Source organism: Rhea pennata, chromosome 26 (assembly GCF_028389875.1).
Source record: "Rhea pennata isolate bPtePen1 chromosome 26, bPtePen1.pri, whole genome shotgun sequence".
Taxonomy (NCBI): Eukaryota; Metazoa; Chordata; class Aves; order Rheiformes; family Rheidae; genus Rhea; species Rhea pennata.
The window spans coordinates 2,840,107-2,865,651 of record NC_084688.1 but is presented as its reverse complement, the minus strand read 5'-3'; the positions used below and the strand labels follow the sequence as shown (position 1 = coordinate 2,865,651).

At 54.8% G+C, this 25,545-nt stretch overlaps 1 protein-coding gene across 2 annotated transcripts; it reads right to left on the bottom strand.

Annotated features, from left to right (window-relative positions):
* On the bottom strand, window positions 1-25,545 carry IGF2BP1 (insulin like growth factor 2 mRNA binding protein 1). 2 transcript variants are annotated; one of them, XM_062595622.1, is made up of 15 exons: window positions 25,371-25,545; window positions 24,200-24,260; window positions 7,979-8,027; window positions 7,399-7,450; window positions 6,763-6,826; window positions 4,592-4,873; window positions 3,713-3,847; window positions 3,339-3,461; window positions 2,655-2,790; window positions 2,400-2,522; window positions 1,974-2,090; window positions 1,624-1,698; window positions 1,109-1,240; window positions 833-946; window positions 1-93 (listed from the first exon to the last, which is right to left on the bottom strand). In XM_062595622.1, the coding sequence occupies exons 1-15, from the start codon at window positions 25,543-25,545 to the stop codon at window positions 1-3; spliced, it is 1,731 nt and encodes a 576-aa protein (XP_062451606.1). The 2 variants fall into 2 exon arrangements, with proteins under 2 accessions (XP_062451606.1, XP_062451607.1); XM_062595623.1 differs by lacking the exons at window positions 3,713-3,847; window positions 4,592-4,873.

The window sequence follows — 25,545 nt, the reverse complement described above, 5'->3', positions numbered from 1 at the left end:
CTATTTCCTTCGCGCCTGCGTCTGGCCGCTCTGTCCCTTCTGATGCTGCTGCTTCACCTGGGCCAGGATGTCGCGGATCTTGCGCTGTGCCATCTGGGGACGACAAGAGCGGAGGCCGAGCTGGGCGGCCGCCCCGCGCCCGCCCCGACCGCCGCCGCCCGCGCTCTTCGGACCCCACGGAGAGGGAAACGAGCTTGCGTTTCGTCGGGAAAAGGCACGGAGCAACTGGAGGGAAGAGTCCCGCCGCCCCGACCCGACGGTCCGACCCGGGCGAGCAAGCGAAGCAAACGCCGGCCGCTTAGGCCGGGGGAAAGGAGGGAAAAGCAGGTGGCTTCAGATGTATCTGCAGCGGTGGAGAAGAGCAGAGCCTGGCTCAGGCCCGACCGAGCCTCTGCTGAAGAGGCAGGACGGTCTCCGCAGCGCGGGATCTCCCTGCCCGGTGGCTTTAAGGACGCGAGACACGCAGGCCTGCCAGGAGCGACGTGAGCAGAGCTGACCAGGCGACTCCCGGAGATCCCTTCCTGCCCCGTTTTTAGGCTGGTTTCCTCAGGAAGTCAGGGTTACGCGGTCATGCTCTGCAAACGTGCGTGTGCGTGTGTGCATGCACTCGAGCAATTCTCTTTCCTTCCTCCCTCAACCACCTCCGAGACCCCCTGCCCGTGCAATCCCACGGGACACAGGGGGCACCTCAAGGCTATCCAATTCTGCAAAAATCAACTGCCAAGAGGAGGAAAAACTCCCGCAGGAGGAGAGGTGCCAAGTGAACACAACCCTTACGAGACATCGGAGAATCCACAAGCGCACGCTGGGCCCCGGATTTCCCTAGCTCTACCTGGCTGGCGTAGAAATGCCCAATGATCTTCACGATGACCTGCTCGTTCTCGTCGGGGGTCTGATCCCGCGGCACCACCACCTCGGCCGCCGTCAGGTTCTGCAGCTCGTTGACCTGCGGGGAAGGGGCAGAGCCCACCCCGTTACCCGTCACCCTTCCTGCAAACCGACCCACCGGGCAAATCCCACTCATCCGGCCTCCGCATCCCGCCGGGGTCGTGAGCAGTCCCAGGAAAGCGCTCCCACTCAGCTCCTTCCAAACTCGAGTTTCGCTTACCGTTTTGCCTCCTTTGCCGATGACCCTTCCCGCGGCTGAGGCAGGGACCCGGATGTGCGTCTCCAACTTTACTTCTTCTTTAGGTCCAAAAAAGTTCTCTTCCTTGAGTTTCCCATAAATCCTGCCCTGTGCCTGCAGCGGGGAGGGAAGAAAGGGTCAAATTTGACTCGAGAGCTGCCCTGGCCTCGCCATCCCCAGCCCCGGCAGCAGGTCTCCCTCCCCCCGAGCCGCACGAAACGCAGCTGCCTCCTGTTTTTGGGCCATCTGAGCCCCGGGGAGGGATGAAGCTGTGTTAACGCAACCACCAGTTCGGGGGCTTTCAAATGCACGTTGGGCAGGGATGCGGCCGCTCTGCTTTCCCCTTGTCGCTACGTGGGGAAGGAAACGGGCTCCCCCAGGAGCGGCGGCGAAGCGCTGCCGGCGCGGCGCGGCGCGGCGCGGCAGGAGGGCCGAGCCGTGCAGCAAGGGCGCCGGCGGAGCCCAATCCCCCGCCGAGACTGCAGCAACGGAGGAACCTTGAACTGAGCTTCCGGAGGGCCCGTAATGACGACCATGCGCACTTTGGAGTCCGGCGTCTCCGGAGGTGCAATCTGAAAGGGAGCAGAGAGGTGGTCACGGCCGCGGGACGATGGCACGGGCACCCGGAGTGCCGGCTCGCTGGGGTGCTCTCCCCCCCCCCCCGCCCTCTGCCCGGCGTCCTGGGCTCAGGGGCCACGCGCCCACCAGGATCAGTCACCCGAACGTAACGCCCGGGGTTTTAAGGTTTGGCTTTTCCTCCCCCAGCTGGGAAGTCATCAGCTTTGCAAGAGGGTGCTGCTGAGCCTGCTAGCCAAATAAAAAGTGTTCCTCGCCAGGAAAAGGCTACCTTGATAGAGGCACTTGCGAACCGCGAGAGCTGCTTAATGTGCTGGCCCTTCTTGCCGATGATCGCGCCGACTGCCTGAGCGGGGATGAAGACGTGCACGGTCTCTTGCTCCGGAGGCTGCAGGCAGAGCACGTGGCATCACCGTTCAGGCTCAGCTCAGCCACGAGAACTCAAATCCCCCTCTGCTGGCCCAAGCGACACCCATGCAGCTCCCAAAGGTGCTGGACTGAGCCGGGGCCTGGCCCTGTTAGAGACTGAGCACTCTCTCCTTTGGGTCTGCAGGAGCTTCAAAGACCAGATGCAGCACCCAGCTGGATCAAAACCTTCTCCATGCAGGGAAGATCCAGCCTTGCACACTAGGGAAGAGCCAACAGCTTCCCAGAGCTGGAAATAGGAGCAGTTCACACTGGCGAGTTGCTCACTTACCATAAAGGAGCTGTACGGAGCTGCCCCGGAGACGCTGCTCGGCGGAGGAGGTACTGCGTTGGAGGAGGCAGGGAAGAGGCCAACCGCAGCCAGGTTGAGGCCAGGGATGAGGTGAGATTGTAACTGAGGATGTGAGGAGAGAAATACTCATTGCTTTGGTCAGAGCATCCTCTTGGGAGAGCTCAGATCAGACCAGCAGCAGAGCAAGGCCTTTCCCCCAGCGGAGCTGCCCTCTTCGACCCAAACCGCACTCACACTCATGGCTGCCACGTCGTTCTCGTAGGCTTCTCGCACTTTCTTCATGATCTCCTGCTCTGCTTTGCAGCAGTTCTCAATGGAGCCCTTCACTGTGATGGTCCTTTCGGGGTTGTACAGAGTCAGGTCCTGCAAGCTGAGAGGAAACCAAGCGTCATCCTGGTGGAGCGGCCATCCCACCCCCTTGCCCTGCCTCCCAATGGGCAGGTGTTGTGCCAGGTCCTCCTTCCGTTTCTGAAGGTGGAGACCAGGAGTGCTGGACACCAGGGATGCTGCTGTCACCATCACAGCAGGGTCTTAGCACTGTAAAGGCAGCACCTGCCTATTCCCACCCTGAGCAGGGACCAGCATCCCAGTCTGCACTGGGAAGTCAACCCTCTCTTCCCCAGACATGACAGAAGAGCCCAAACACAGTCCTCCCTGGCTGCAAAACCCAGCTAGCCAGCCCCAAATGCTGCAGCACATCCCTGAAGGAAAGAGGAGGGGAATAAATAAAATACAACACCAAGATTTTTCAGGAGATCTTCAGGGAGAAAAGTAGCCATGGCTCAGGCAGGTTTCCCAGGGACAGACAGACATCTCAGCCTGCCTTATTCACATCACCCCACCACCGCGAGCACCCCCGTGCTGAGAAAGGCCTGCCCTGTTTTTCCAGGAAGAGGCAAAGGGCACAAGGAGCCTTACGATGAGATGGTGATTTTTGTCTCTGTGTCCTGCTCCACTTTCTTCAAGTTTCGCCCTTCTTTGCCAATCAGGCGCCCCACAAAGTTGTTATGGGCCAAGATTTTCAGAGGCACTTCATCAGCTCTTGAGGGAGGAATGGGAAAAAATCAACATTAATGATTACTGCAGCCAAAAGGGGAGGGATTTGGTACAAAGTGACGGGGGAGGCTAAAGTCCCCATGCTCTGTAGCCCAAGTCTCCCCTAAGCCAAGCAGTGCAGAGTCAAGGCTCCCGTGTGCAGCATCACCCAGCTCTGAGCATCAGGAAGATATTGCAACCCATCAAAGAGCCGCAGATGGGATGTGCATGCGCTGGGAGGAAGAGGGAAACCTTACGTCTTGGTGTCTTTCGCCTCCTTCTGCATGATCTCCAAAATCATCTTGCAGGCAGCAGAGCAGCCCTCCGGGGTGGAATGGATGCTGATGGCTTTTTCTGCAGCTCCCGCGTTCTCTTTCCGGTGCACATCAATCCTGCAAGTGCACAAAGCAACACTGAGATGAGCACCAGGGAGAGGACACCAGGCTCGGTGGCTTCCCAGAGGCGAGTGCCGGCTGCTGCTCTCCCCAAACAGCCCTCAAACCCGCACGCGAGAACCTGCGTGGAGGAACGCAGGAGGAGTCAGCTCCCAGCCCCTTATCCAACACGGACACAGACAGCGGCTAAAGCTCAACTCACAGAAATCAGAATAAGGCATCAGCAGCTATTTATTTTAAGTAATAGGATTGATTAGCTGGTGCCTGGGGGACAGGGTGGGCTGTCCATTACTTTGTGTCTGAGATAAAGCCTTCCTTGGGGGAGAAGAGCTGCAGCCAATACAAGTCGGTGGCCCAAAAGCAAGAACATCAGGGTGAAGCTCAACAAGCTCATGCTAAAGGAGGCCAGATGAGCCAGTGATCTCCTGAGCTAGTGATCTCCCCACACGCTCCCCAAAGCCATTCTGCTGCCCTGCAGTGAGGAGCCTGGGGATCCCATTGCAGCCAGGGCAGTCCTGGAAAGGGAGAGGAATGAGGCAGCTCAGACAGAAAGTCTGGCTAGCAAACGGCGTGGGAACTTGGCACTCGGACAGCACAACCCCGCGCAGTGGGAATGCCGGAGACGGAGGCTGCCGGGCGATCGGCTAACAGCCCCTTCTCAGGAGCAACCTCTGCAGATCACGTTGCTAAACTAGGTGCAAACAAAGCCCCAGCTGGAGAACCGGAGGAGAAGGGACTCACTTGGACTGCGTCTGCTTGGTGATGTTCCTGATGGTGGCCCCTTCCTTGCCAATGATAGCGCCCACGTACTGCGTGGGCACCAGGAGGCGGAGGGGGATGTCCACCGGCTGCTGCTTGACAGGTGCCCCCGCGGTGACGGGGGAGCCCTGCCTGGGGGCGCCCCGGGCCCCGAAGCCGCCCCGTCGCCCGTTCTCCGGCCCTTGCATGGACTGCTCGTCGGGGATGTAGGAGACTTTCAGCGCATGGTTCTCCAGCTGGTGTCCGTTCAGCTTCATGATTGCTCTGGAGGGGAAGCAGAAAGAGAAGGGGTTGGTGCCGGGGGGGGAGTTTTCCAGCTTACCCAGCTGTTTGCATCCCGCTGCTCAGCTCCTGCAGCTTCCAGGGCCGCACATGGGCGAGCGGGACAGACGCAAGGTATCTGGACGGCAGCTCGGCACCCCGTCGAGGGACTGGGAATCGGAACGGGCCAAGGCCTCCCTGGCACAGCTCCCAGCGAGGAAGCTCCGGAGTGAGGGAAGGAGATTCCCCCGATGCCGTAGGGACCTGGTAGGACTTCCCACCCAGCCTGGCTGAGCCAAAGTGTTTTAAAGGGACCCTCTCCAAGCCTCCAACCTCACGGCAAGGGATGAAAGCAACGGGCACAGGACTGGATGAGGGCAGGGCTGGACACGATGAGTCAGGGAGTCTTTCCTAGGGCTCCACTTTTATGATTTTTTCCCCAACATTTTACATCCATCTCCTGGCAGGCGTTCTGGGGGTTGGCTGCAAGACCTGAAAGCTGTCGATAGATGGGGCTGGCAGCAAGAGCAAAGCAGCTGCTCTCTGCCACAGGTCTCCACAACTCTCATTCCCAAGGTTTCTACGGAGACAGCCCAAACTCTGGCTCTCTGGAAAGCAGTCAGTGACTCAACTCTTGGAAAAAAAAAAAAAAAGAAAGAAAGAAAGAAAAAAAGAAAGAAACCCACAACTGAGCAAGCAGAAACCTTCCCTGCAGGATACGAAGGACCCAAGTCAGAAGGACACTCAATGTTAAGTCTGCGTATTCCCTGGAGGAGAAACGAGCATCCACCGAAAGGCAGAGAAAGGCACCGGCGGCTAAATCCGAGCACCAGGGAACAGGACTGGATCTCCAGGATGGGCCAAGCCATGCTCGTCTGCCTGCCACCAGCGTCGGGAGACAACGGCCCGGCAGAGCTGCGTGGATAAAGCTTCTCTGTCCCGAGCTTCCCCAGCCGGAAAACCTGCAGCCTTTAACCTGATCCGGTGCTAGCCAGGAGATTAAAGGCCTTGAAACCACAGCTTTAAGCCCAAGACCTGGGCATCGCTGGGTGGCACAGGACCCGCAGGGCACGGCTCTCTCCCCTGTGTTATTACAAGTAAAACGAGCCGGTGGTTCTCAGATGAAGTTTTGCTGTGGCCTCACACGCGACCGCAGCAAATTCGCGGCGGCCGCAGCTCTGACAGTTGAAGCGTTACGGGGCAGGAGGCGCTTTGGAAGCGCACGTTTTCGCGGAGTGACCGCACGCGAAATCCCCGGGGCCGGCAGCGTGGCCGCAGCGGCCACATTTGAGAAGTGCCAGACTCGATGACGTAAACCTTCCTGGATAAAAATCTATCAATCAGTGCCTGCGCTCTCCCTGGCTCCCCTCCAAGCAAAGTGCTGATCCCATCCCTTTTACAGCTTTGCAGAGCCCTTCATCTAGGCAAAAAGGAAAGGGAAATAAACACAGCAGCGAAGACCCAATTAATTTTCCATTTGCATTTAGTGTAAAGCCTAATCTTCCCCAGGCAGGATGGAGAAGCATGGAGCTGAAAGTCTCCCAGTGCTATTGCCATCACCCAGTAGGGATATGTGTTGTCTCATGCCTACTATGCTCCTATGATATTTAATCTCATTACTACTTTTTCTGAAGCTGCAATTCCTGAAATAATATAAATACAAGAAAACCTCAGCCTTCCTTTGAATAAAAACTTATGTCTTTAATCTTCTCCTACATTTGCCTCATTTTTCACCCAAACCTTATGATTCTTAGGGTGAAGTGACTCTGACATCCAGCATCAGAAATGATGCTATCCACAAATAAGAAAGGGGCAGAGAGCGGAGCCGCGTTTCCCATCGGGGCAACGTGTGGCTCCGAGGGGGACGGCGAGCGGGGCCGCGGGTCACTCACTGTCGGGTCTGCTCCCGGTTCGCGTAGGTGACGTTCACGACGGCCGTCTCGCTGTCCGTGTTCACTTGGAGCAAAGGAGGCAGAAATCAGAGCCGGGGCGAGCGACCGGGGCCAAGCACACCCCGAAGCGACCCGTCCCCGCGTTTCGTGTCCCCAGGGAACCGCGACCTTCCTGCCTCGCTTGCGGGCTCCCAAAGCATCATCGCTCTCTGCGCTAACCAGCAAAAGGAGACAACCCCAAACCTAACCCCCTGCGCTCTCCCCTGCCGGAGCCCGGGGACCGTCTCCAGGGCTCCTCCGAGCCCTCCCTTCCATTTCCAGAAGGCTTATGGTAACCACGCTCCCATTAAACATCCCGAGGGCAATATTAAACCTTGCTGTCTCAACCGATCGCCATTAGAGGCCGAGATAAAAATCTGTCGAGCGGAGACAGATAGTTCCCCACCAGCCTCCAGAGAGGTCCTTACACCTTGCCCGATGGAGCCGAGGTGGGAAGCCGTCAGGAGGAGGACGCCCGCGCCCCGGCATCCCCCGCGGAGGGTTCCCCGGCGGCGCGGGGGAAACGCCGACAGCCCGGGGCTCCTGGGGCTATACCCAAATAACAACAAATTGACTTCTTTTTTTTTCCACTCTTACCTTGCTCACAATTCTCTACGGTACCATACTGGGCTAGCAAACCATCCAGAACCTGGAAAACGGAGAAGAAACCGCGTTACACTGGGTCCATCAGGACAGACCCGAGGAAATACGATCGATCAATAAATGCAGCTTTCTAGTCATTAAGATTTCACAAGCAATTAGAGTAACGAGGGTACCGGCTGCCCCAGGACGCCGGACCACAGGGCCTCAGGAGCCAGCCGAGGTCGGTTTTGGGGGGTGGAGGGGAAACAGGCAGGGAAAGGTCCCAGCAGCAGGCTGGAAAAAGGGATCTATTTGCTTCCTCGTACACCAGATAAATCATATAACCTTATTACTAATGGGGATTTGGTTGGTAGCATTTACATTGCTTGCATCAGTAGAATTTACTCCTGTAATTGAAGGGGAATAAGCTACATGGGTCTGCTATAATTATTTCCAATTAAGAACAAGGAAAAGCACAAATCAACTTTAATCCCAAGTACAGAAACCTGCATGGGAATTGGTCCTTAAATCTGATCTACGCTTCCCTGTGGCTCGTAGGCTGTGCTTGCCCAGGGCCCTCCGGTGCTCCTCTTACCTCCCATCGCAGCTGGGGTGGGATGTTTCGGATTTGTATCTTCCGGCTCCTGAAATAAATGAAAAGTGATTCAAAACCAAATCTGGTGTCAAAACTACACCTGTCTCGCATTGCATTTTTTCGTGTTGACGTAGATGCGTCAGCCAAGCTCTGCATTTCCACGTGCTACCGGGGTATCCGATGGCTTTCTGCGAACGACGCCCGGCCCTTGCTCCCACCTTGCAGAGGAGCACGACGGGCCCGGGAACACCCGGATTAATGCCGGGAGCATCCGGCATGCCACGACCGAGATGACAACGTTTCCCCCCGGACTTTCTGCACTGGCTACAGCCCTCCTGCAGCCCCAGCTCAAAAAGCAGGAAGAGCTTGGCCGGATTCAATGCAAGGACTGGGGAGTAAAAAAGCAGCGTCCGAAACCTCGAGGCAGGGAGGCGCCGGCCGTGACACCCGGCTGACACCAGCCCGCCTCGCCACCCGCGTTTTTGGCTCTTTCTTACCTCCCTTCTCCCAAAATAGACACTCCTTTTTTTTTAATTCTGAGGCCGAATTTACTTCTCCTGCTGCCGGCAGCTGCTGCTGACAGCTGAGGGGTGCGCGGAGCCTCCAGGCTCGGCTCGCTGCCGCCGGCAAGCGCCCGGCACCCGGCTCTGCGCCCCACTGGGGCCTTTCAGCCCTCGCGGGCGCCGCTAACCCTGCGGCTTCTGCGCCAGCAATCCGGAAAACCAAGCCCTGGAGCGCAGAAAAGCCTCCAGCCCCCTCCGCACGCGAAACTCCCGCGCGGGAAAGGCAGCGCGTGCGGGAGCTCGGCGCCCCGGGAAGCCCTCGCCAGCGCGGCGGGGGGCCGTGGCACCCGGCTCTGCACCCCCCTGCGGACCCGAGGGGCAAAGCGATCCAGAAGAGGAGAGAAAACGAGACGCCACGTCCTCGTCTCCCGGTCACGCGAATCCGGACGGTGGCTTCACCGAGGAGCAGAGGAAACTGTTCCGCTACAGAGAGGTCAAAAGCAGCCAGGATTACTCAAACGCGCAGGTTGCGCGCCCCCGGACACCGGAGGAAGGCCCCTTCGGCCGGCTGGATTGGCACAAAGCGCCAAGCGACGTTTTCCCGGATTCGGGGCGGGACGGCCGGGAGGCCGTGGGGCTTCTCGCCCCTTCGGAAAGGCAAAACGGGGCGGAAACGGGTTTTAGCGCCGTGGCCGCCTCAGCCAGCCGGCTGCCTCCCAAACACCCGATTTCGCCGCTGCCCTGGATGCAAACTGAGTGGACGAGGGGCGAATAAAAAAAGAAAAAACTTAAAATTGCAACGCTTGGAGCGAGGAGGGCGGCAGGAAGGAAGCGGGGGAAGGGAGCCCCGTCCGAAACCAGCGCTCCTGTTGACATGCTAATCGGCACCCCGAAATGAATGGGCGAGAGATTAAGAAACTGCGAATGCAAAGAATGTCACCGGCCGGGGAGGGTCAGAGGGGCTGAAAGCGCCGGAGGAAAGCGCGTCGCCAGCCACCCACCCCCTGCCACGAACGCCTCGGCCGAGCGCGGCGCCGGCGGAGCATGTGCTCGGCGCCTACGTGAGCGGAATCGAACGCGCCGCCGAGAGAAAAGAGCCCTTCACGGCCTCGCGCCCCAAGTCTGCTGGTAGCATCTGATTTTCTCCCCTTTTTATTAAAAAAAGAGAGCAGACTGGATCTCCACTTCCACATCCCGGCGGGAGGAACGGGTCGGAGCCGGGCATTGCACCGCGCCCGGCGCGGGCGCCGAACGGGCTTGGCCGGGCTGGTTTCATTAATGCATTAATGATTTGCTAATTCCTCCAGTCCGTGGCGCGGATGTGTATACCCACATCCCGACGCCCCCCAGGTCCCGGCGAGGCAGGGACATCCGGGGTCTTTGCACCGGCGCGGTGCAACGCGGCTGCAGCAGAGGGGCTCTGCCACGTCCTGCCGCCCCGGGACCCGGCGTCGTCGTCCCCCCCCCCCCCCGACAGAGCACCTCGGCTCGGCCCCTCGCGACCGCGCAGGGCCAAGGCAGCCGGAGCGGCTCCCTCCGAGGCTTTCCCGGCGCTGGCCGTCATCACCCTCTCCTTCAAGAGCTCGGCACAGGAACAGGTTGGAGCTGTGGCTGCAGGACCGGCAGAGCACGGCAGCTTCAAATCCTCCGGCTGCGGAGGACGGGCCAAAGCAAAGCACGTGCTTTCAGCCCGTGGGGAAAAGAAAAAAGAAAAACAAACCAGAAATAGAAATAAAAACGCCTTCCTGACACCCGATCAAAAAGGCAGGCATCGCCCGCTCTGCGAACAGGCGCGACAGCGCGCTCGCGCAGCCCACGGCTCGCGGACGGACACGCTCGCTCGTCCCCGGGGGTGAAGTGCGGCTGTTACAAGCCAACGGGAAAACTTTAGCGTTTACTCGAGAGAGGACACAGCACTTTCTTAATAAAGACGCCGTTGCTTAGGGAAGAGGAATGGAAGAGCCTATGCTGAGGGGTGTCCATGGCCACCACGGGCCAATCCCTCCTCCACCAGTGAATTAGGAAGCCCCGACTGGATTTTTTTTTTCTTTTCCCTTTTTTAATCTCACTGCAGAACGTCCAAGCCCAGGTTCAGCCAGCAGGTTCCCCCCTTCTCGCATTTCCCCCAGCCCAAGGCCAGCCATCGCCTTCGACAGGGCGGCAAGAGCCTCCTGCGTCCTTAGGACTCTGAGTCCCTTCCTCCTCCTCCTCCTCCTCCTCCTCAGAGGCATCTTACGCCTGACACCTCCTGGGGTGCAGGAGCTTCTCCGGCCCCCACGGCGCATTTCCCAAAGCAGAGGCGACTCGGGGCACCGGGAAGCGGAACGAGCCAAGCGCCGCGGCCGCAGCAGCCAAGCTCCGGGCAATCCCCGGCCCCGACCGACGAGCCAATTTGGGCCATCTCCCACCGAGGCCGGAAGAAGCAATTTAGGGAATTCCTCGGGGCCGGAGGAGGATGGCTTCCAACCCGTCAGGTCCAAGCCAGAGACATTGGGGGACCTACTAGAACTAAATAACATTAATGATGGCTTTTCAATCACATGCAAATGTTATGCAAATTGGGGGGCTGAAAACACAGTGCATCCCTGATTCAATTAACAGCTTTTCATTTATCTAGTTAGGCTTTGATTCAGGAAAGCACTTAATCGTGTGCTTAATGTGTTGTTGTTGTTGTTTTTTAATGTTTTAAACATTTTTAAATAGGAAAATGCGGTTGCTAAGACACAAACGTTGCCAGGGGGACTCGGAGAAAAGTTGTGGCTGAAATCGCTCGCTTTTCCCTTACAAACCGATACTCTCAATTTGTCAGGCTCTCGGCGAGGCAGCAATATTTCCGATACTGCCTCCGCGCGGCCTTCGGAAAGGAGAGGGGCAGGCGCCAGCCCGGCCGGGAAGCGCTCCCAGGCTGGCGGGGAAAAACCAAGACCAGCGTCCTAATTCCTTCCTCGACGGCCGCGTTAGCAAGGGTTGAGATACGCACAAGCACAAGCGGAGGTGTGAATCCTGCTCTAAGTCCAAGCCGCCTTTCTGCAGCGGGAAAGCCCGGGAGCGCGGGTTCTCCGGGTGAGACGGACCCCTCCGGAGGAGGAATCTGCCCAAGCATCTCCTCACCAAGGCCGGACCAAGCTCAGGTATCTGCCGTCCTACCCCAGCTCTTCAGCAAGGTGCAGCGGGTCCCGCTCCGGCTTTCCCAACCTTTGCAGTCTGCAAGCAAACCCTCAGCACCGCCATGGGGAGAAACCGCAGAAAAACCCTCCCGAGCTTGCAGAGAGCCTTAAAGCAGAGCGCGGAGATCCGGAGCCATCGCATCTGCTTTATTCCCTGACGCCGCGACGCCAAACGTCGCGTCCGTTAGCCTAGAGCACGTCGTCAAAACCTGCCCCGAGGGCCGGGGGGGGACGACATTGCAGCGAGACCCTGGATTCTCCGGCTTTTTCTTTTTCCTGTTTTTTTTTTGAGGTTTGCTGCCAGCGTTAAGATCGTCGCTGCTCTCTCCTGCCCGCGCTGCCCAGGGCACCCACCTCCCCCCCTCGTGCATCGCTGGCCTCATCCCCCCGAGCTGCTGGTCAAGGCGGGATTTGGACTCTGACCCTAAGCCACGATGTGCAGCAGGTGACAGTCGCACACGCACCCCAAGCAAGGAAAAAGAGGAGGAAAACCCTAAAAAAGCCCTAAAACAGCTCAGCAGCATCCGGCAGTGCTGCAATTGAGCAGCATCTGGCAGGAACGTAACCGGGAAGGGAGAACGGTATCCATTTTCCTTCCCTGAAGAGAGACTCAGCTCTTGGATTTCTTAGGAAACATCGATTTACACAACAACTTTTCTGTGTCTCGCTTAACGAGGGCGCGAGGGGCATCTCAGCTGAGAACCATCGCTGCCTCCAAAACGCTTCCTCCAGCCCTCGACTTAGCGCCGCCGGCGCCACCGCCTCTCCCCTCCTGCAGCATCCACCGGCGCGACACACACGTCTCCTATTGCACGCTCGCTTCGGAGAGCATTTTGTGTGCTTTCAAGCTGCTGCTCGCCTGCCTCCCAACGCCGGTGCCTTGCCAGCCTCCAAATCCCAACCCCGCCGTGACCGCGCTGCTCCCCGCTCGCCGGGGCAAAGCGGCGCCGGCGGCCGAGCGCGGCCCCAGCTGCGCGCGTGCAACGGGAGCAAAGAACGGCAGGGCGGCTGGCGAGGAAGAGATTTGAGGGTGGAATAAAAGAAAGAGGAGGGTGAGAAAGAAATATGCAAATATATATAATGACTAGATTAAAGCAGCGGCAGGAAAACCCGAGCGCAACCAGGGCTCAGTCCCTTGAAGGTTTGCTAGCGAGGGGAAGAGAACCGATGCAAGGGGCCCCTCCCGAGCAGATCAGGCTTTTAAGAAGTCAATAAAGACCTTCAGCTTCTGGCATGGAGCTTGCAAGAAGAAGGACGGCGGCAGAAGCGAACCGGCCATGGGATTGCAGAGAAACGTGTGTGCATCCTTCATGCAAGGATCGCGCTCAAATCTACTCGCCTTGGCTAGCAATTATCTCTGGTAAGCCAGCACAATGTGATTAATCCTTTCCATCCATCATCTCAGCAACCGCAATTTGATTTTGGACTCATAAATCTGTTTAATTGGTTTCTGCCCATTACCTCTCTTTCGGAACCACTTTGCACACGGAGAATCAAGCGTAATAATTGATGAGATTTTTCCAGAAGCTGCCGAGAATGCGGAGTTGTCCACAAATGTCCCTTTGAAAACCTCAGAGAACACCTTTAAAAGAGCTGCTGCATCTTGGGTACAGAGTGAAGGGATAGGTTGATGCCTAAAACCTGGGAAAAGATATTCTGGATCGTATTCCCTCCTCTGTCAACCTGTTGTGGCTGTGCTACCTTTCCATTCCTCGTTTGTTCCTTTGGTCACAGCTGGACAGGGAGCCGCTTGGTCCTGGCATGCAGCACAGGCCATATCCACTTAGGTAAGTGATGACTTCTGAGAGCAGCCAATGCTCCATGCTTCAAAAAATGCAAGAAATCTCAAAGACACCTCTGACAAGAACCTTTATCCTCATCTTGCCCAGAGGAAGACTCTCATCAGCTCCTGGACTTCTGCATTTGCTTCTTGCCAAAGTCAATATATCAAGTATCTGAGAACAGGACAAATTTAACAGTAAGTAATAGAGAGGAAAGATAGATGAGTTTTATATAACGTGTCCATTTTGCATTACCTTTCCATTCTAATTTGCTGGCGAGTTGCCATGTATGGAAAGGCTTTTTCTCATGCTCTGAACACGCCACAAAGCCAAGCAATGCATGGACAGCTAAGCTCTATGGATGCCCACAACCAGCATCCCAACACCAAACCTCTAGTGGCATGTGATGCTTCTGAAAAATGATCAGAGGATTGTGGAAATACCCTTCCAGCCAACTCTAAACACGCTGCAGCTTGGTCGCGTTGCTACCAAGTAGCTGGCCACTGAAATGAGCTGATAGATCTTTGCCTCTAGAGAATATCAAACTTGGTCTTCACCCCATCTTTCACCCATGGATTTCAAAGCACTTCAGAGACCACAAGGAGCAACCGCCTAGGAACAACACAACACAGCAAACTCTAAGGCAGATGGTCAAGGGAATACGCAACATCACCCACACATGTTAAACAGGTCAAAGTGAGCACTTTCAACTCCAAATGGCTGTGAACTTCTCTCCATCCTTGCTGTTACACAGAACGCATGAATAAAAGCACATATGAGATAAAAGTATATTTGGTATTTTGGTTTTTTGAGACCTTTAGGATGGTTTTACATCACATTTCAGAGCATCTCCCTTCATCCACGAGGGCTGAAAACTGCCTTAGACTAGAGAGGATGCTGAGACCAGATTTTCGCCCAGTCACGGGCTTCCAGGAGCTGCCACTTCAGTCACTTAACACGGCAGATCTGTCCGTCTACCAGATTCTTGCCATCCTCCCCCAAATCCAACACACAAAATGAAATTACTGAAGGCGTGAAACCAACAGCAGTTTTAGTGAGTTCCTCTCTCCGTGGCACCCTGCGGGAGGGTGCTACCACCAGGGCCGCAGCGGGCAGATGCCACCCACAAACCTCTTACCCACTGCTCCTTGCCATGAGAGGGCAGTTCTGCCCCCAGGCTGCGTTTCTAACTGGTTTCCAGTGGCTGTGGTGGTGGGAGTGGACTAGGGGCTGCTGCAAGTGGAGTTCACACCAGCTCCCACGTGCCGTGACAGCAATGGGACACCCCAGCGCAGCAGAAAGGGCACCCGTTCCCATGTCCGCACGTGCTCCTGGTGGGTCTTAGATCACTTCAATTGCTTCATATTAAACATCTTTGCTAGGGTAATAACCAGGGTGATTGACAGCTGTCACTGAGACACGTTTCATTTAGTTTCGCAAGAAGAAAAGCAGCAGAGGCTGTCTTTTTATTCCGTGTTTCCAAATCCCCAGGATATTGGGCCGTTACCGGCGATCTTGCAAACGCCTTGAGCTCAGAGCACCGCGACAGCCTGAGCTGAGGGAGGTTTAGTTAAGACTTGCAAAGATTTGACGCCTCCACACATACAAGCACGTGCAAGTATCGGTGAGGAAGAGGAGGAAGCAAAACTACTTGTGATTTGTGAGGTTTTCCAGGCTGATCCCGAGGTGGGGCAGGCGGGCACGTTGCAGCAAAGCCAAAAGGATGTTTCATTTGCAGAAGGAGGTCTGACGCCGCAGCCCCCGGCGGACGCGGGGTCGTCAGACGGAGCCGGTTCCACGTCGGCACGGGACAGTCTCCGTGCAGGGCTCCGGCCCGGCGGTGCGGAGGCTGTTTTTAAGCCCCATCGGATTAAACCAGGGCGATGACTGCACGCGGACAGCGGGTTGGGTTGGGTTGGGTTTTTTTTGCAATTACGACACAAATTTGAAACGGAAGAATAAAGTTTTTCACCGGCTCCAGTCAAAGCCTGAAGCCCAATCCACTTTCTCTTGCACCCTCTCTTCAAAAAGGAGGTGAGAATCAAGCAAAACTCTTAAAAGGAAACACAATGTAGAGTTTTCCATCAAAATCAAAAAATTTACAGTGTCCAACCGAGCCCCAGGATCACCCCGGGGCAGAGATCACCCTTCAGGGGAGGCGCAAAGAGGGCACCCATCCAGCCTCAGCCAGGCCAACCCAGCGCAGGAGCAAGCAACTCTCTTTTTTCTTTTTTTTTGGTGGAGAGGACAGGGAATAAGAGGAAAAAGGGGGAAAAGACTGGATAGGGCAAGGCAGGAGCTAGAAAACTGCCCTTGCTCACATGACAGCAGAGCTAGGATTTTTCTCCTTCGCTGCCCATACACCACATTACAGCGTAAAGAGCAGTGCCCGAGTCCCTTAAAGCCCTCCGCTGCTTTGATATAGGCAATATTAAAAGCCAAACTGATAAACATCAAATAAATTCAATGCACAGTTAGGGAAATCCAGCACAAAGCTGCCCGAGTGTCTGATCTGGATTTTTTCCTATTTGAATTCCCTTCAGATATGTTCATGCCGTCTCCCATCTGCCTTCCATAAACACTCATGTGGCCAAGTATATATATATATATTTTTTTTTTTTTTTACCGGCACAAACAGCGGTGGAAAGCAGCTTTCAAAATTGCATGAACAAGTATTTGGGGAAACCAAATATAAAATTTGCGCTGTGCAAATATTCGTGCCAGGCACGCGCAGCCGGGAAGGTGCAGCAGCTTTATCACGTGCCGGGCAAAGGCTCACCGGCAAAACCTCTCCCCTCAACCTGCAGCATTAAAAAAGTTACAGAAACTCGCTCCCCTCAAGTACGTATCAAATATAAAAGTCACAGCCTCTTTGCATCCTATCCATAAGCAAGAGGAGGCTACAGATATCGGAGCAATTTGTTTCGTTATTAGTTCAGCTGCAATTGCAAACTGAACAGTGACTATATAAAGTTCACATAAAGTTGTATATTTAGGCTCAAATTCAGCACATGCCTCATTTTAACATTGAGGCAGCCCCGTTAACCTCAAAAGGATGCTTAAAAACACGTCCTCAGGAACTTGTGAATCCGAGCCTAAAAGCACAAATTCGGACCAGGTTCATGGTTTCCCAGGAAATCATCCCTGAACAAACAGCTCTGCAAAGGAGCACAGCAGCCACGCGCTCCTTTTTGATGGAGCAGGTCCCCGTTTTCCTCTAGTCTTTGCTCACTTGATCAATTTGTTTGCAAATACTCTTGTGCCAGAGAGAGATGACAAAACACAAGTTAATGCCTTCAAAGCGCAGCTGACTTCAAGAAATCAGGTATGCTCACGCACAAATACATGTGTGTGTACAAATATATATGTTTTATATATATAAATACACACATGTATTTTTTTAATTATTATTATTACTACCCACTCCAGTGACAGATTCTGCTTGGATAAGACCAGCATTAAACAAGGAATAATGTGGCTACGAGGGACACTACAAGGCGTAGCAGCAGCACTCACGCCTCCCCAGCAGCCTTGCTGGCGAGGATAGCGTGCTTCCCAGCCTCTCCGAGGAGTACACTGGTTGTTGGCTGCAATATCCTAATAAAGATGTCATTTCCTTGCAGGTAGCTCTCTGCACAACCCCTTATTCTGCATCCAGAGCCACAGTTCCCAGTCTTTTCCGCATGCAGATCCCTAAACGTTTCCTTAAGGAAGTGTGAGGTTCGGTCCCCCTGTCAAAGGTTTTCTCCGTGCCCATTCGAGCTGGTGGATCCAAACACCACGAGACGAGGAGGAACCGTGACAGTCACGTTTTTCAAGAGTGCTCGGCACACCAGGCGCTGATCACTTCTGAAAATGCAGCTTTTATTCAGAGGCTTCAATGCAAGTTTGGAAATCTGGCCCTGCGCACCCTTTTTTTCCCCCCTCTCTTGGATCTAGATCATAATTCTCCCGTCTGGTTAGCACTGGCAAAGGAGGCAGTTCCCAAAGGATCTCTGCTTTTGTAAAAGGAAACGGCAGCGGGACCTTCGGCAGCATCAAAACTTTCTCCGTTTTGTGCAGATCAACGTTGCTGTAATCTCGAGCGCTGTTTGCACTGCGCGATACCCCCGGCCGGCGCGGGATTTGCATCTTGCTGCGCTCTCCGTGGAGCCCTGCCAGCTCCGAGCCGTTCCTGGTGCTCGGCTTTGCCGCTGCTTTTATTGTACTCTCGCTGCCTTTGCAGCGCTTTAAACTCGACCGGGCGGATTGCTCCTAAAAACAAAGTGTGGATCCAGCTCTGCCCGGCATACACGTGGGTTATGTTTTATTCCCTAAAACTGGTTTTCACCATCCAGACGAGACAATTCCAGTAGCCAGAAAAGTGTGAAATTTCAGCTCTGACCATGTCAGGGCTCCCAAGTGTCAGTTACAATAAAATAAATGACCCATTTCCTGCAGGATCGCGAGCGCTCCTCCGAGACAGACAGACGCAGAGATTCTTGTTTATTTTCCCGTTTTCTGGAGAGCGGCCGGGGCTGCCCCGCTCTCGCGCCCCGGGAAGTCGGCTCAGCCTGAGGATGCTCTCGCGCCTCTGCTGCTCGTGGCGCCCTCTCGCACGGCAACAGCGAGAAGGAGAAAGAGCAAGCTGCTCCGCTCCCGCCTTGGTTATGGATTTTGCCCGATTTTGCCCCATCTCTGACACCAGCCGCACTGATTCGTCCTGCGTGAGGCTCCGCAGGAGAATCTCAACGAAACGTCCTCCACTGCCGGGATTTAATTACAAGTCCCGCTGGGGAAGCTCCCACGTGGAGGGCTGCAAAGGACGCCGGAGCGGGAAGGAAGAGGCGGACACAGGGGCTTCCCACCGCGTGCAGGTCGCCCCGGCGCCCCCGGCTCGGCAGCGGCACCCGCACTTCAGAGCCCGGGCACGGCCAAGCCGCAGCCGCGGGAATCGGCTCCGGGCGCGGGAGCCGGCGTTGCGGAGAGCGCGTGGCTTCGGAAAGCCGCGTCCCGCACAGCCGACGCATTAAAACTGCCAAGACCTCTCGTGCATCTGCAAGAGGGGGCTACGGCCCCGGGGTATAAATCGAGCAGGAATTGGTTTCTGCTATCCTTCAATTAGTTGCTATTCAATCAGAATAAGAAAACACATGCTGGCTTCAAGAAAATCAGTTTAAAATAGCACCCTACATTGACTTTCCAACAGAGACGAATGCTCGTTTCACCGGGACGCTATCGCGGAGTGCAAACCCAACAGCCGGGTTCGGTTCGGGAGGTTTTAAACAGCGTCACAGCCCTTCCCGTCTACACACGCGCCGGGTTTCGAGGGCCGGGCGGGCAGATCGGCTCCGGGGTTCCCGCAGAGGCACGACGGCGGCGGCAGGAACGGGCGGAGAGACGCACCCGCGATTTTCCAGAATCGAAGAAAACAAGCCAAGCCGAGCCAGCAGCCTTCGGTGACACCCCCAGAAAAAGGGTTTCCTAGCTAAACTCGCGGAAGGCTTTGCACGTTTGCCGGTAATAACAAGACAACAGGGCACAGAGGCAGCACAAAACAAAGCGCAGGAGAAACCTCGCGGGTCTGGGCTCCCGGCTTTCACACTGGAACAGGTTCGGAAAACCTTTCCCGGTGAGCGGACCGCGCCGGAACCGCCTCGGCAGCCTTTCTCGCGCTTCTCCCCGGGCGGCTGGCAGCGGAGGCAGGACGCTGCGTTAGGCCAGCTCCGTCTCCGAGCCCCTTCTCGCCTGTGCCTCCGCCGGGGTTTTAAATTGCATAAACTTCGCTGGGCGAGTGCATTTTTCAGCACCCCCCCCCATCCTCCGGTGGAAAACCCTCCCTGGGCATTTTCAGGCTCCAGATGGGCTGAATAAGTATTTAAAGGCGCACAGAGACTCGACCCATCAGCTAATGATAACATGTGACCTATACACTTCTGTTTTGGCCTTTTTACCCCTTCTGTCCCCTGTTTTAGCCTTATCTGCTCGGCAGCCGAAAGCGGGCGCTCGGGGCCAGCGAGCCGGCTGCAAGAAGAAGGGGGAAAGCGGCCGGGAGGCTCTCGCCTCCTCCTTGAGAGGCAAAGCCCTGGGCTAACCCGGGGCCGCGCCGAGCAGCCTCTCGCGCTTCCTGAACGCTCCCAGACCCTACCGGCAACTCTGGAAACCATTAACGCTGCCGGGGTCGGGGCAGGGGGAGGGGGCAGCGGCGGGCAGAAGTCTTCCACATTTCTAAATTCTCAACAGGTCTCGATTTTCAAAGCGAGGACTTTAACCCCGCTTCCCTTAGCCGCATCGCTGGGGTTTGTTTGCTCGGTTCTTAACCTAAAAGGCAAAGACAGAAAGAAATTAAAGCGGAGAAGCGCCCTGAGCCCCGGCAACGCCTGTTCTCCGGGGAGGCAAATCTTCTTTCCTTCTAAACTGAAAACCACCGCACTCTTAGCAGAGGGCATCCGTGGGGGACCGCATCTTCCCCGGTGCAAAACCGGAGTTTGCGCCTCAATCGCAGCTTCGCTACCTGCTGGCCAGGTACGGCTGCTCCTTGGAAAGAAGGAAAGCAAGGCTGCCCCTTATTAAGCATATTCTTTCTCCCAGGTTTATTAAAACCGGTCAGATTATCTCAGGCTTGAACCTAACTGATGAAATTCGCTCCAGCTGGAAGATGAAAATGATATTTTTTTTCTAGTTTTCTTTTCCCCCAGCAGGAATGGATCAAACCTTATTGATTTGCAAATTACTCCAGTTCTCAAAGGTGCAAAATACATATTTAAATACTGCCTTTTAGCTAAGACCTGGACATCCATGAAATCCAAAAAGAAGTCTTAAGATTCTTACTTTTTTTTAGGTATCAAAAAATAACAAACGAAATCACATTGAACTCAAAATTCTTAGAAAGTAGCACTCATCCATGTTTCAGTCCTCAAACACTGTTGTAAACAAGAATGTTGCTAATTTTTAAGTGATACTGTAACTTCTAAAACTGACCTGTTCTAGAGGAAGTGAATGATCTTAAGAATGGCTTTAAAAACTATGTTGCCTCAGCATTTGAGACAGTATCTTTATTTTATACACACACAAAAAAAGAACTACTGCAATTTTTTAGGTTAAATTTTCACAGAATCCACAGAATTCTAGGTAGCAAGGCGTATTTTCAAATTAATACTTAAGAATAAAGAATTTACGCTGGCTGTTATCAAAAGTTTTTAAATATTTCGTTACGAGTAATTAATTCCATGATCATGCACATACAAAAGAGCACTTCTGCAGTGTGCAAATGCATTAATTTGAAACAAAGCCCGAAAAAAAAATAAAATCGCAATTCAAGATTTATCCACCCAGTTCACTGTACGCTACACTAAATCTTCATGTAATTAATAACATATAGTAATTCCCACTCCTGCTTGGGAGTTCACTGACTCTTTAAACACACATGTTGTTTATGAATTGCCTCTACTTAAAAATGCCCTGCACAAATCCTTTTAGTTTTAAGTATATTGGCTGTTATCAGCCAAACTCACTATTTCCCCCCAATTACTTGGTTTCATTCTCTCTGGTCGACTCACTTCCACATTCCTCATATTTGGAATGTCTGCCTGATGGATTCACTTTTTTCCCCCCTTCACCCCTCCTCCTTTATTCATTCATTCCTTTTAATGCTATCTGCTTAGGGCTTTGCAGTGCAGAGACCTACTCCCTCCCCCCCTCCCCCCCCCCAAAAAAAAAAAACCACACAATTCTTAATCTTGAAAAGTTGAACTTATTTTTTAAAGGACGTTTTCTTCTTTAACCCTCTGAATAATAAAGCATGTAATAATTTTCAGGTATATATATATATTCTTAGGTTTCCCCAGCTTTTTTCCATCAGCAAAGTTGCAGAAAAAAATAACTTCAAAACAGCAATGAGATACTTCAAAAAAAAAAAATCCAAACAAACTTTTAAACCAAGGAGATTTCTGAAGGATTCACCACAAAGAATGAAGTGATATATTTACCAATGGTGTCTTTTCTTTATACTCAAATATTTCTAAAGCATTTCTTTAAAATGCTTCCCTATAATCATTAACATAATTTGCAGCTTTAAGTGTTATTTGAAGAATCCCTGTGATTAAACAAGTCTAAATCAGTTTACCATGCTCGTACATTTTGGTGCACAACTACACACCAAGTGTTCTCTCTAATGCAACGTTAACACATTCTCTAGTTTTTAATTCATTTCTGTGATAGGATCAGGGGCAAGTGAGATTGTGAAGAAGGAAACACACCAACGTGCAAGATTGATTTACAACAAGTAATTTGGTATATACATTCATTTTCCAAAAAAACATCCACACCAGTTTTACCGAGCATTATCATCTGCAGTTTCAAACAGAAGAAGCACGACCATCAAGCCAAATTTTTATTTTATAAGTTATCCAGAAAGCACTCAAATGTGCATGACTTGTTTTCCACGTTTCTACACTACCAAAAAAAAAAAAAAAAAAAGGAAAGAAAAAAAAAGAAAAGAATCCACATCAGGTTGGGGAGAGGCGTTTGCTTCAGATCACACCAAAAACATCTGATTTTGCCCTTACTACTCTTAATTAACCATTTCCTGTTCTGTGCGCCTTTAAACTGGAAAATCCAGTCTTAAAGACAAGCAAAAAGGAGGGGGAAAAAAGAAAAAAACAGAGTTCTTGAAGACAAGCAGAAAAGCAGAAAGGAGGGGGAAAAAAAGAAAAAAAACAGAGTCGACTTAGACACGGTCCCGTCCTCTCCTTCCTCCCCAAATGGGGGTTGGAAGTGGTGGGGGAGAAAGGCAAAACGCAGCATCTCGGCGCAGAAAGCCCGAGGGGCACCAACAACCTGCCCCGGCCGGGCCGGGCTGCCCTTCGCCCACCCAGAAACACAAACTCGCCGCCCAAAACCGAGACAAAAGTGGCGCCCGGGAGCCCGGGCGCGCTGCTCCGCCAGGCACTGGCGAGGGGGAGAAGCCCACGAAGACGAAGGAGAAGTCGACAGCAAAAATGGCTCCTGTAGCTTTAAAGGCAGCGGGGGGACCCGGGGGGCTGCGGGGCTCAGTCCGACCCCCCCCCCGCCCGCTCCCCCCAGCCCGGGGTCTCGCCGCTGCCCCGGTTTCGCTCGGGTTTGGGCGGCGCGAGTCGGAACCGGGCCGGCTCTCGCTCCGCTCCCCTTCCACCCCGGGGAAAGTTTTGGCAACAGGGGCGAGCGGCCTTTTGGGGGGCGGGGGGGTGTTTTTTTCCTTTCCTTATTTTTTTTTTTTTTTTGGTGTGTGTGTGTGGGGGGGGGGGAATTGCAGACCACCAAGAAATATTTACGTTTCAATATAATTTCCCTAGGAAAGTCAGGGCGGGGGAAAGCGAGGTAGGGAACACCGTGAGATCAGCTCTCTCGGGCACAGGCTATCGATTCTGGAGCCGGGATATTGGAGGGGAAGGGGCCGGGGAGCGGGGCGGGGGGGGGGGGGGGGGGGGCTTTTTCCGGCCTCGCTCCGGGCCCCTCGGCGCCACTGCCGCCGGGCTCGCCGGCGTTTCAGCCCGTCGGGCGCCGCACCGAGCTGCATCCATCAGCCCCGCGGCAGATGGGTCCAAAAAGGGGTGCGCGAGGCAAATTTTGGGGGACGGATTTGGAGCTTCGAGATAAAGGGGCTGCAGGGCCGGAGGCCGAGGCGCTGCCTCCTTCCCCCCTCCCCTCCGGCCCCCCACCTCCGAAATGCCCTCCCGGCTCCACGCGGGGTCGGGGCAAAGTTTTGAAGGCCAAGGCCTGGCGGCAGGCCCGGCCCGCGCCGGGAAAATGGACTCCCCGCGATCGCGCCGGCGGGGATCGCGGGCGACCGGAGGGAAGCTGCAAAGAGTTGCGGGAGAAGGAGTTCGCTTCGCCTCCTCCCCGCCGCCGCCTCGTCACGTGCAGCCCGTGGGTCCCGGCCCGCACGGTCCAACGCGGACCGTTGGGCTCCGGCACCCGCCAGAGCGGCCTCGGTCAAGGGGGGGGGGGTCCCTCTGCCCCCCTATACACGCACGTTCCCACGCAAAATAAAATAATTTAAAAAGAGGGATGTTCTATTTCTCTTTTTCAGGGTTTCTGCCCCAAACGGCAGCTACCCCCCGCCCCAACCCAACACACGCTGCACAACAAAGGGCCAAGAGCGCGGCGAGGCCGGAGCCGGCACGGCACGGCCGGAGCGGGCACGGCCGGAGCCGGCACGGCGGCAGCCCAGGCCCTGCCGGGCACGGCGGCCCCGGCCGACGGCACCGGAGCCAGCGCACAGCCCGATCGCCCGCAGGGCGCTGAGCCCCCCGCCTCTCCGGGCCTGCACCTCCCCCCCCTTTATATGTATATATATTTTTTTTAATTTATTTTTTAAATAGCCTAACGGCAAACAAAAGGCAGCCGCTTGCCGGCCCAGGAGCGGGGCAAGCCGAGGAAACGCTCCAGCAGCCCAAGTTTGAAAACACAAACCCCAGGCCGCCTGGGCCGCGCATCACCCCGGCCGGCGGCGGGGTCATTGTTTCGGCTAAACTCGCTTTCGGAGTTAACTTGGTGGGGTTCCCCCCGCCTTTTTCCTTTTTTTTTTTTTTTTTTTTTTTAATAAAAAGGAAGGAAATTAAACATCGATCCTCCAAACCGACTCCCACCTCGCTGAGGACGGATCGGGAGCCAAATCGCCAACATATCTCATTTCACATGCACATATTTGGGGGATAATTTTTTTGTCTCCTTTATCTTAACAGTCTTTTTTTTTCCCCTCCCAGCAGAAAAGAAAAAAAAAACACAAAAGAAAATAAAACACTGTATTACCTTTGCTTTTTAGGTACTGAATGTTCAATCTCTAGCTGTTTTCCATGAAGCTCCACTTTCCCTAAAAACAAAATGTGTCTGTTTTTTATAATCTGGGTGGAGTGGTCAAAAAAAGAAAAAAAAAAAGAAAAAAGAAAAGCCCTGGATAACATTCTCTCACGTGAAACCTTTCATTTTAATTCAAATTTGGTGAACTGCACAGAGATACATTTGCTGATTTCTTCACAAGTGCATTTTATTCGTGTAAGACTGGCTTCAAACGGGAGGCGGTGGGAGGGAGTGGCGAGTTAGCTCTCTGGACAATGTTCCTTAGGAATATTTAATTCCTTAGTTCATACTGCTCTGCTCGTCTTTTAGGAAAAGAAAAGGAGGATTCGCGTTTGGAGACAAAATTCTCTGCCCGTATTTCATGCCTCGTGGTTAATTCCCGCGGAACTCCTTTGGGGAGATATTTTTTTTCTCTCTTTTCCCCCCATTAAAATGCTCAAAAAATGTTAACTCCACGGCAGAAATGGATTTCTCTTTGAAAAATGGGGTGGTTGCTTTACAGCTGGTTTATGTGGGGCGGGGGGGGGGGGGAGGGGGGATTGGAGATGGGAAGAGCTTGGCGGGAGAGGTGGGCGGGGGGAGAAAGGGGGGGGGAAGGGAAAATTTAAAAAACGAGCTGCTTCCCGGGGAGCTTTTTCTCTCGCTGCGAGCAGCATGGCGACCTTCGCGCTACTCCGCGCATCACATGCCCCAGGAAAGCCAGTTTCAAATCAAAATGGCCAAAGTCCCAGCCCACCGCCCGCGCCGCCGCCGGGACCCCCGGGCCGAGCCCCGGCGGGGCGGGCGCCGCGCCGCCGCCGCGCCCGCCCCGGGGGCGCCCACGGGGACCGGGGGGGCGGGGGTGAAGGGAGCGGCCCCCGCCTCGCCCTCCCCTTCCCCTCGCTGCTTTTCGGCGGAGGAGAGAGAGGGGGGCGCCCCCCACCCCACCCCGCGGGGCCCCTCGCTGATGGAAGCGCCGTCGGGGAGCGGGGGGCCGAAGGCCTCCCCCCCCCCCCAGCCCCGCGCCCGCCCCCGCCCCGCGGCAGGATGCGGCCCGGGCCGGGGCTCAGCCCGCGCCCCCGAGGAGGTTGGGGGGGGGGGGGAGGGGAGAAACCGGGGCGGGAGTCGGGGGGAGGCCGCTTACCCGAAAAAGTTTCGATGGCTTTCATGGCCCACTGCTCGTCGGGGCAGTCCACAAAGGCATAGCCGGATTTCACCAGGAACTGCCCGCTGAAGGAGATCTTGTGCTCCGTGAAGACTTTCTCCAAGTCGGCGGGGGTGACGCTCTCGTTGAGGTTCCCGATGTAGAGCTTGTTCAT